At 41.9% G+C, this 11,101-nt stretch overlaps 1 protein-coding gene across 1 annotated transcript; it reads right to left on the reverse strand.

Annotated features, from left to right (window-relative positions):
- Window positions 1-1,593: 1,593 nt before the first annotated feature.
- LOC131592092 (prolactin-like) lies at window positions 1,594-5,295 on the reverse strand. Its single transcript, XM_058863369.1, has 4 exons — window positions 4,921-5,295; window positions 4,667-4,774; window positions 3,466-3,645; window positions 1,594-1,796 (listed from the first exon to the last, which is right to left on the reverse strand). The coding sequence occupies exons 1-4, from the start codon at window positions 5,293-5,295 to the stop codon at window positions 1,602-1,604; spliced, it is 858 nt and encodes a 285-aa protein (XP_058719352.1). The 3' UTR covers window positions 1,594-1,601.
- Between the last annotated feature and the right edge of the window lie 5,806 nt (window positions 5,296-11,101).

The following is an 11,101-nucleotide window of genomic DNA, read 5'->3' on the forward strand; positions in this document are numbered from 1 at the left end:
CTTGTTCAAATGTCTCAGGCTCTGAATGCAAGGAAGTTTTGTTGTATGCACAGCCAGCAGCACCACCCTGCTGCTAGGAAAATGTGATTTCCATAAAATAACTGACAACTTTCATATTTTTATTTGCAATGGAGTTTGTCATCATTACTGTAAAACCCAAGTCCTGTCCTATGTCAGCATGTGGAATGGGAAAGAGACTTACTGCTACTCCCTGCTCAGCCCTTAGACTGAAATGCTATTTGGACCAGAATTCTGACTTACTTTTCACAAACTTTTTCTTTAGGAGTTTCTACTGAAATCAGTGAAGCCATTACAGATAGAAAAGAGCATTCAAAATGAATAAAAATACTACATTTTATGGGACACATATGAAAGCCCTCAGAAATCAGTAAAAAGTACGACATGAACGTAAAAGTCTGGTATAGGCCCTGCAGTTAAATGAGCTAATCAACATCAATGCCACTCTTCAGTGTTAAGCAATACTCTTCAGGTAGGTATGCATGTAGAAATGGGGGGAAACATTTTCTTTATGTAAAAATACACTTTATTGATAGTATACAGATTTAGCAGGGTTTAACAAATTGAATCTTACTTTCAACTATGTTGTAACTATGTTACATTTCAACTTCTCTAAGGCTTTCCACAGGGTCCCACTTGACACCCTTATCTCCAAATTGGAGAGATGTGGGTTTGAAGGCTGGACTGGTGGTTAAGGAATTGGCTAGTTGGATGCAGCCAGGGAATTGTGAGCAGTGGCTCTTAGGTCCAGGGGGAGGCCAGTGACAAATGTTGTCCCTCAAGGTTCTGTCTTGGGACTGGTGCTCTTCAGAGCTTCCTCAGTGACACCTAGAGTGGCATGGAGAGCATCCTCAGCAAGTTTGCAGATACGAAGCTGAGCAATGCAGCTGACAAAACAGAAGGAGGGGATGTCAGCCAGGGGAACCTGGACAAGCTTAAGAAATGAGCCCATAAGAACCTCACGAAGGCAGTCTGAGAGAATTGGCATTGTTTAGCCTATAGAAGAGAAGGCACCAGGGAAATCTCCTTGCAGCCCTACAAGACTTAAAGATTGTCAAAGCAATCATAAAAAAGGGGGACAGCAGCTTTGTACATGGATAAAGAGTGATAGGATAAGGGGAAATTATTTTAAACCAAAATAGGAGAGATTTAAATTAGATGTCAGGAAGAAGTTCTTTATTCAAGAGCATGGTCCCTCACCAACCTGGATGGCATCCCTGCCAATGGTGGAATGGGGGCTGGAACCTGATGATCATTAAGGTCCCTTTCAACCCAAGACATTCTGTAATTCTGTATATACATATATACCTAAACTGTGTGAATCAGCCATAGTATAGTCTGCCACAGTGTAACATGCAAGAAGATTTATTTATCTAATGCTAGACCACTCCTTTTTATTGGTGCGTTAACTGACATACACACATGAGGCTTTATTTCATCTGCATTGCTCAACTGTGTCAGCTTCCAAAGGACTTCAAAAACATTTTCCTATTAAAATTACTGTGAAAGTTATAATTAAGAAGTTCTATTTTTAAAATCTTTATAAGCAACATGCTGAAGACTACTTGTCAAGGGATTACAATTTAGCAACTATTTTCTGGCATAATCCTACATTTGAGAATTTTTAAGTAGCTTTGTACTTTATTAGAATCTCTCCTAAAACAGTGAATGAAGTCAGAGTCACTCATCATGTTTGCTTCGTTACTAATTGATAAACCAGTGCCTTCAGATGATGCTATTCCATTTAATGAATTGCTGATGATCCCCATTGACTGCATCTGTATTGAAAACAAGAGAAGTACAACTTGTAACTACACATACAACAAATCTTGAAAATACTACTGCAAAAGACAACTGAGATGTAACTACATTGGGCTATGCTACTCCAGATCTTTCACCTACTTAGGAAGTTACATGTGAAGTTCCTTACATAGAATAACATTGTCTTTTTTATCCTTATGGTATCACTGCAACTTTTAAACTGGACTGAAATTTTTTGATACACTAGTAATGAATGCTTCATCTAAGTGGATGAACCCCTGTTTTGTAATCCTTATTTCCTCTTGAAGTATTATAACAAATCAGTCTTGAGACTTTTTTAGCCATTTGTTTTAATGTCTTCTGTGAAGGGAAGCTCCTAACACGAGTATTCACCAGTGCTGTTTATTTAACCTGGTGAATTCTGAAGACTGTGATCCCCTCTCAGAGTAGGTGTTTCACAACAAAAGCAAGTTTAGAATTTCCCTGTTTTAACAGAAAAACAGAGATGCAAAATATGGAATGCATTAATTTTTGCAATTATATTTCTACCCTGTGGTAGGATATCCATGGTACAGAGAAGTAAATACTTCAAAGATTTCCCTCTTAGTAATACTTTCAAAGGTGTTTTAGAAAAAATAAAGCAGGTGAATATACCAAAAGTGTGTAGCTAGTTCAGAGTTTGCTTCAGCTACAAAATGAAACAAAGGTCAAGCTTTGAAGTTGAACACTTCTGAACTTTAAGGCCATTTTAACCCAGAACTGTGGCTGCATTTGGATGATGGATTTTCCATTTGTAACTCTGAGTCACCCTAACCAGGGCTACGTTTTATTGTAGGGTACAGTTCATCCTATTCTATTGATGAGCTGCTTACCATTTTAAAACTTGTATTTCCCAGCTGTGTTCATAAAGTTGAAAGGTGATCTACTGGTGTAAGAAGATACTAGTTCATTAATCACTTTTTTAGTGACACGGACACCCTGGCAGCGTAGCCATTTTAGAGAATGGGCTCACAGATTTCATTTCTTCCAAAACCACAGTTAATTTTAGATATAAATGCAAAAAAATGCAAGGGTCAGGACTTTCAGCTAGTACCGAGAAGACAGAAATGGAAATAACAAATAATTTCATTTAATGATTTGTATATGATGTGGCATAATTTCTAATGGAGTTTTGAAATATTTTTTTGACTGACACCAGACTTAAGGAATGCCACTGTTGTCTTCAAGAACTTATCCCAGCAGAAAATTGCCTTAGGAAGGAGCTCTTTGCATCAGACAGCAGTGATACTTGAATTACTTAGACTGTAAATCCAAATTAAACAACACAATTATTAGGTATTTATCATGGTCTACCCACATCTTTTCTACTGGCCTAGAAAATTCAAGTTATTCCCCGTCTATGAAGCTATGAAAGGCTCTAGTCTTTGTACTCGTGCATGTTGTTCATATATTTCATATTAATAAAATACTGCCTCACAGGTATGGACTCCTATAATGCCATCTACATATCTGCCAATCTATAACTAAGTCACATCCTCTGACAGAAAGATTGCTGTATCTGTAACAAAATCCTGCATTTTGCTGAATAAGAGCCTCCAAGCCCAAATGGGAGCAGACATTGCCCCCTCCCTAAAGTCACCCATACAACATAACTGGTATAAATAAAAGCTACATCAAAAGTCTTACCTTTTCTGTTACTTTCTCAACTCCAGTCTTCAGCTCATGTACCATATTGCTGATTTGCTTAGCTTTGCTAAGGCTGTCATCAGGTAACTGTTGATGGTGCTCAATATGCTGGTTAAAGTGGGAAAGTGGTTCTTTCCAGGCTTGCAAAAGTTTCAGTATCACATGAGTTAGTTCTTCTCTCTTGTAAATTGAAATAGCAGAGAATGTCTCTGTTGCTTTGCAGCAGATCATATGAATACTCTTAGTCTCATGAAATCTCAGTGGGATTAAGATTTATATCTGCAATTCACTACTTGAACACCACTCTGATTATTTTTATATATATAATAACACCCAGAAGTTGTATTTGTTGTGTTTTCAGCTAACACAAGCAGGGCCTCATCTCCCATTACCCTTCCAGGGGACCTTCTAGAAGGATGTCCTGGGGGAAGCTCCTTACTCCATCACAACCAAAAACCAAAATGGTAACATTTGTCTTTGTCTGTCTCCTAGAGACAAAAGTTTCTCTCACTAGTGTATCCCCAACATCACAATTTGCTTTTTCTCTGTGTGAACAAACTCTTCCTACTCTTCTCTGAACTAATAATGATTTTTTCTCTTTGCCATCACAACTGTTTAAACAAATTTGCTGTTTTCCCGTCTTACCTAACTACTGATTCAGAGATGACTGTTATTTCTTTCTCCCGATTGCTTTTTGTACTTTGCAGTGATACTGATTGATCTAACTTCTTTGCCACACACATAAGTTTCTAAGTTTCTGTTCCACAGAGTTTGCCACAACAAAATCAAAGGGTGTCTGTCAGTCATTCTGACAAAGTACTACTGCAGTATCCTTATTATAACCAGTATATACAATCCAAGTATAGGTAACTGCATACAGATTTAAAATTAAACTGATTTAAAATTCATATGCAATACCTCTGATGTGCACCTCTTTGGGTTAAAAACTTAGAAGCCTCTTTCATCTAGATTGTTGAAGCTATGGAAGCATAAAAACCTCTCTGCCTATGTCCAGCCCGCCTGGAGTGGGGGACCATTACAGCATGATGAGACATTTTGGAGTTCTGACAGGAAAGGAGGTACATTTCCCTTTTGCCGGGGGGAAGAAGAAGGCGATGTGATCCTAAGAGTCTCCTTCCCATCCCCCAAACATCGCGGTACCCCCTTCTGTCCTGTCTCTGCCCGCCGCTGTTGCTCTTACCGGGATTTTTTGGGCGTATTCTTTGCCGTTAGGGGTCAGCATCCCCGACGTGTGGCACTTCCGAGCGGGCCTTCCCAGCTCGTTGTCACGGGGAGGAAAGTGTTTTTCCTACGGGGGAATAACACCTAAACGTAGACCGAGAGCATCACCACTCCCCTACATCCTCCCACTTTTTTTCCTATCCCGCCCGTCGGCAGCCGCTCCCAGGGCGGCGCAGCCCAGCTCCGCGGCGGCGGGGCCGGTCCGGCACTCACCAGCTCGGCGTAGAGCGCCGTGGAGAGGCTGTGGATCCTGCCCGAGTGCCGGATCACCCGGTCGAAGAGATCGGCCACCGTCAGGGGGTGACAGCCGCCGTCCCCCGGAGCGCAGACCAGCAACCACAGCAGCGCCAGCGCCGCAACCGCACCTGCGGAGAGGGCGGCGGCGTCGGGGCGCGGAATGTCGGAGTGTGCTCTCTCTCGCTGTGCCCCCGCCTGCTGTGCCCCCGCCCGGTGTGTCCCGGCCCGGTGAGCCCTCGCCTGCTGTGTCCCCGCCTGCTGTGTCCCCGCCCGCTGTGCCCCCGCCCGCTGTGCCCCCGCCGCCCGCCCCTCACCTGCTCGCTCCCCAGCCCGGCTGAGGGCCACGGCCATGGCGCTGCGGAGCCCGTGCCCGGCACGGAGCGGCGGCGATCGGCCGGCGATGCCCCCACATCTCCTATATATGCCGGCATCTCACGGTGATGACGGGTGTCTCCCCTGACGTGCGCAGCCCGAGGCCACCGTGAGCCAGCCCGCCCGGAGCGTCCCTCGCACCGGCGGGACCGAGTGCGCTCGGCAGCCCGGCAGAAATGGGTCACCCGGGCTCGGTGCTGGGGCTGCTACCGACCCCCACAGCCGCCCGCCCGTCACAGCCCTCCCGTGGGCAGAGCGGGGCGCGGCTCCGGCCCCCGCACAGAAGCGGCGTGCTCAGGTCCGTCCCAGCACGCCCACGGCCGTCCGAGGGGGTAAGGGTGGGAGAAAGGAGACCAGGAGAATAAATTGCTTATATCCGTGGTAAAGGGGTTTACAAAAGGGCAGGAAAGGGCAAAATGAGGGGCAGGAGAGAAGCCTGGTCTGATGACATTAATCTTTCAGCCATCTCTTCAAATCACGCTGTTAAGATCATATCTGCTTTTCCTGCTCCATTACAGGTGATGAGGGTGAAGACTGCCGAAGACGTAAGAGCTGGTGACTGCATGTTTGGTGGTGCAAATATACCTCAGGGTGACTGGTCCCATGAGGCCAAATGCTCAAGGAGCAGCGCAGCAAAGGACTTGGATCAGGATCCCTAAAGGGGTGCAAGTCCTGTGGACTTGGTTGGTGTCCTCTGTTTTGGAGCATGAGATCCTGACTGACCCCAGGACATGCAACCAAAGTTGAGATGCTGGTCATGAGGAAAATTAGTTGACTCTGCCCTTCTTCTGGGGCTTTTCTCTGCAAAGGGAATAGTCTACTTAGAAAGGAGGATACATGTGAAATGAAATTGTTACCTTTTCTCCTCAGCCATTATGCCAGAGTTATGTATCTGTTTTCTAGCCCCTGAATCCTGATTTCACTTATGGAAAATGAAAGGAATATACCTCTGCCAGAATGATGATCATCATCCCTCTCCCCACCTTTTAAGGGCAGCTGGGTGACCAGAACTCATTCTGGAGGCAGAAGACATGAGTTTGACTAGTTCTTGGCCTAGGTGAAGTGGAACTCTGTCACCTATACTCTGTGTGGATACTTAAAAAACTGATAAAAAACAAGTAGAGGTAGCTTATTCTCTAGCCAGATCTTAGAAGAAATTGTCTGCCACTGCTTCTGCAGAAAGTCAAGAGGCATTTCCTAAGGACTCACATTTTGAAAGCTTGATAGACCAATGGGTCTATAGGATAGTTTTAACCCCTTACTTTTTATAACTTCTAAAATTAATTTTAAAAACAGTTTACTAAGATGTGCCTAATGATCTACAACATCCAGGAGTTCTCATTCTCTTACCTCTGCAGTGTCTCTAATGAATAAAACTGCAGTAAATTTCAGTGTTTAGTGCTGCTGAGCCAGTTCTTAATAGGGACCATACCAGTATGGCAATAGCTCTGAGCTCTTTGCTAGCTGATAAACTGCTTAATGGCTTGAGGTCCACCTGAAGGCTTGGAATATTAATACTAATTAATTCCAATAATCATCAGAAGACAAGCAATCATGCATATTACAGGATCTGAAAAACATCAGACAAACTGCATATAGGAAACACATGGATCAATGACTTATTTTTATTGGCCAATAGCCATTTTCTTTTATTTTTCCTGTTCTTGAAGAAATCCTGATATATGCATATCTTTAAAAGTTTCCTTAAAATATTCAATTTTTAAGTTCTGAAGGAGCAATGAACTTTAACTGTGGAAAATGTAAATTACTTGAACAGCAACTCTGCCCCTTCCAGCTTGCCAAAAATCTGTAGTGCAAGATCAACTGGAGTCCATTATGTATTCAAGCATCACTCCTGAATTTATGTCATGAAGGAGTAAAAGCTGGAATGAAAAGGTGTGTTTCAACCAAATACCGTCCACTATTGATTTGAAAGTTTTCCTATAACAACAGATACGTTTTACAGCTCAAGATGGGAATGTCACACGCTTCTGCTCTGAAAGTTGATAATACAAGCCCTTTTAAAAACAGGATGAAAATTATGTAACCCAGATCTTAAAAGGGAAATGAAAAGGGTTGGCTACCCGCTTAAAGGAGTAAACCACTTTCTGAAAGCTGGATCCCAGATCTGTGTTTTTTCTGAGTTCTGTAAGCGGAATCAATTAGTGTAGAAGTGTTTGACTTTTCTTACTTTTTTCTCTTCTCTCTCTTCTCTATGGAAACAGCTGTCCAATTCATGTCTCCATGCTTTTGTACAGTAATCACTGAACTTGCTGATTTTGTCTTGATTTGTGTTGCTCTTGATTGTTGCAATCTTGAGACTTCAAAGACATAAACAATACGAGGTAAGTAAAAACATACAGTATTTTTCTTTAGATCTATTGATATAGCTGGGAAAATGGAAACAATATTTTTAGGCAATGTGAACTTTTTCAGAGTGAAGCTGAAAAATTGTTTGCTTGATCAACTATCCATGTTTTAAAAAATCAATTGTTTGCAAACTTCATCTTGCTCTGGGATGTATATTTCTTGCCTTTATATCTTTCTACTTCTTCCTCTCACTCTACACATTATAAACAATTTTTAGTCCACTCATCTTAAAGCAACTGGTTCTTGTCTCCAGTTGTCACTCTGGGCAAAATCCTTCCCTATCCTCCGTCTCATTAAATAACTTCATTCACTGAGAAGTTGCTTCCATACACTAATTCACTAATCTCTGCATGGTGGTGCATGGTTTTGCCTGACTATAGACCGAGGTAGGGCAGAGAAATCTCATTTTCTGTTTTCAAATGTAGTCCAGGAGCTGAGGGAGCACATGCTTGACACATCAAATGGAGCAGGTGTGCCGCTTCTTTTTCTACTCCTCTGCCGGACAGCCTTGTACAGACATTGCATTTTTGCCTCCCTTGGGGCTATAGAGATGTGTACTGTTTGTGACTGATTGTGGCACACTAGTAGAGAGAAACATGTTTTGGAAACATCTGCTCTATTCCAACCTCTGGAGAAGGATAGTTCCTTACCTTGTGTGCTGGCTACTCATGAGAATTAATTTCTGTGCTATTTTAGGCAAGACCTGTATGCACACAAAGATTATGTAAAACTGAAGATACAGATCCAGTTACAAATGCAGGTAATTCAAGTTCTGGAATCCTTCATTATTATTATAATGTGTTATTTTACATCCTGCTAAAGTGGTGGAATCAATTGGGTAAAGATGGATTGCAGTCTATGTGGAGTGCCTGAGCAGAATATTGCCATGCTAAAAAGATATTCCTAATCTTGTCAGAGGTACCAAAGGTCCAAGTTCTTTATGAGGGTAGTATGGACGTAACCTAACTGCAGTTAATTTAACATCTGGCTAGTTTCAGGTGTTGCCAAGATGTGCCTTCCTCACTGATATAATAATATTTTACAGGATAGACCAGTTGGCAATATCTCAAGATTCGCTTTTTTCATAGCAGGACTAACAGGAAAAATGACATAAATATATAAATCCTCCATTTTTAAAAATACTATATAATTTCTGCTATATTCTTTTCATATTCTCAAATATTATCAAGGCATTTGTTATTATGAAATGCTCCTTGCTGAAGCTGGAAATACTAACTGGGCAATGGAATCTTCCTTTACCCTATTAGCATTAAAGGTAATATGTTTAATGATGTGACTGAATGGTATTTTTTCTCATGGTTTCTACTTTGGCTTATTCAACTGAGTAAGTGGCCATTGAATTTTGGTTTTCTCCTGTTTTTCACTGTATGCTCTCATGCCTCCTTTACCACCCACTGTTCCAACCCATTCTGAATACATAATCACCTTCCTTTTGGAATCTCTCTATTGCTCTCAAATACATGTCTGTTCACACACATTAGTTAATTTATTATCCCAGCATATTCCTGAGGTGGATGGATGCTATCGTGCCCATTTTGAGGATAAGTGAAGATGTACAGTGAAATTACATACTCATTTGGATAGTCAGTTTGCCAGTCAAAGGATATGAATAGTACTTGAAGAAAAGCCTCACATCAGATTATGGAAAGCTTAATTTATAAGTAATTTCTTTACTGAACTTAGATATAAAAGTCTTTTGTTTAGGTCCTAGCTCTACTCTTCTGAAGATACTTACCTCACCACAGCCACAGGATAAAAATAGGTAATTTCACCCAGCTCTGCTTGGAACCCTGAGGCCTATTTTCATTTTTTTCTTTTAAGGCAAGAAGTAGATAGCAGTGGTAAATAATTATTCATCCCTGGGGAAAGGGGGAATTTTGCTGACACTAAGGTTGCACTGAGTGAGACCTGGGAACATTTTGTTCCATCTCAAGCTGTAAAGGGGCTGTGCTGTAGTTAGACAGAACTGTCATTCTCGTCTCCAGTACTGAGACACTGATACATGGCAGGTATTCCCTTCACCAGATCTTCCTAGTATATGGATATTTTCTCCTGTTCTCCCCTGCCTTCTTGTTTTGAGATACCTATTCAACCTGTTGCAAACTTTTTCCTATGTCTTTTGAAGTCTTTCTCTTCACACTTAGCTTCTAGTTATCCTATCTGCCTCATTAATACCTAATCTTCATTCTCTTCCTTGCACCAGACTCTTTTGCCCCCTTCTATTTGCTTTCTCGCTAGTCAGGCCTGAAGCTTGAGAGAACATACCCGCAGTTCAGAAGGAAAATTCAAGTCCTGGCTCCTCTACCTGTGCTTTCCAAACTGCTTTATGTGAGACTGGTGCACATCCTCTCTGTATTTGAATTGGGAAAATTCTTCTTTCAGGGTTTCAGAGCACAGCATGGAAACAGGCAATGCAGATGAGATGGTGCGTACTCTGAATTAAGTGTCATGGCCAAGATCTTTTATCCCCTGGTAGTTTAGAACTGCATCATCCCTGGGATGAAGGATGTTGAGTGGAGTGGGGATTGCTTAGAAAGTTTCCAGCTAATACCAAGAAGGTTATGTGGCATGTATACAGAGTGTTTTCCTTTTCCATAAGGCAACAAATTGACAATAAGAGGGTGAATTTGTACAAGGATAGAAAATACCTATCCGAGCTTATAGTTTATAGTTGAGCTCTACCTGGCTTTTGTGGAACAAATCCTGTCTCCTGAACCTAAACACTTCTCTAGTTCCTGCCCACCCCACCCACAGCACTCAGGGGGTGGGCAGGCAGTGAACCAGATCTCACTCCCAGGAAGTACTAATGGTGTGCACTATCCCACTTTCAGGTTTGGAGGTGTGTTTCAATCTTTTACAGATGGAAGAAGCACCTGAGTGGAAAAGTGACTCTTCCAAGATGGTGCAAGGAGTCCTCCTGGCTGGGAAAAACCCCCATGTCTTTCAGTTCTGTGCTCTAACCTCAGGAATCCTTCCCTGGACAGGCTAGGTGCTCCATGCTGAGGAAAGACTAGTGCATATGCTTTTGACATTTACGTTACAATAAATATTGTATAAAGTGACAAATTATTCAGAATCAGGAGAGAAAAATGGTTCCTTCTTGTTCCCCAGAGTTTTGTTTTGTGTGTGTGTGTCTTTCCAAATCACTGACTTTTACTTCCATTTATATTCACATGCTTATAGACTTTATTCTTGTGTCATCCCCTGACTGTGGCCATGTGACAGCCTAGCGATAGGGAGAAACCCTGCAGGTTTTCTTACTAAACTGCTGCAAACCATTTAATAGATTGGAATAAGTGGCTAACCTTCCACTTTCTTATGTAAGATGATGAACATAGATTATTTATAGAGGCTGCTGTCTCTAAATTTGTTTACTGTCACATGGAATGTGTGT

This window comes from Poecile atricapillus, chromosome W, assembly GCF_030490865.1.
Source record: "Poecile atricapillus isolate bPoeAtr1 chromosome W, bPoeAtr1.hap1, whole genome shotgun sequence".
NCBI classification, from domain to species: Eukaryota; Metazoa; Chordata; class Aves; order Passeriformes; family Paridae; genus Poecile; species Poecile atricapillus.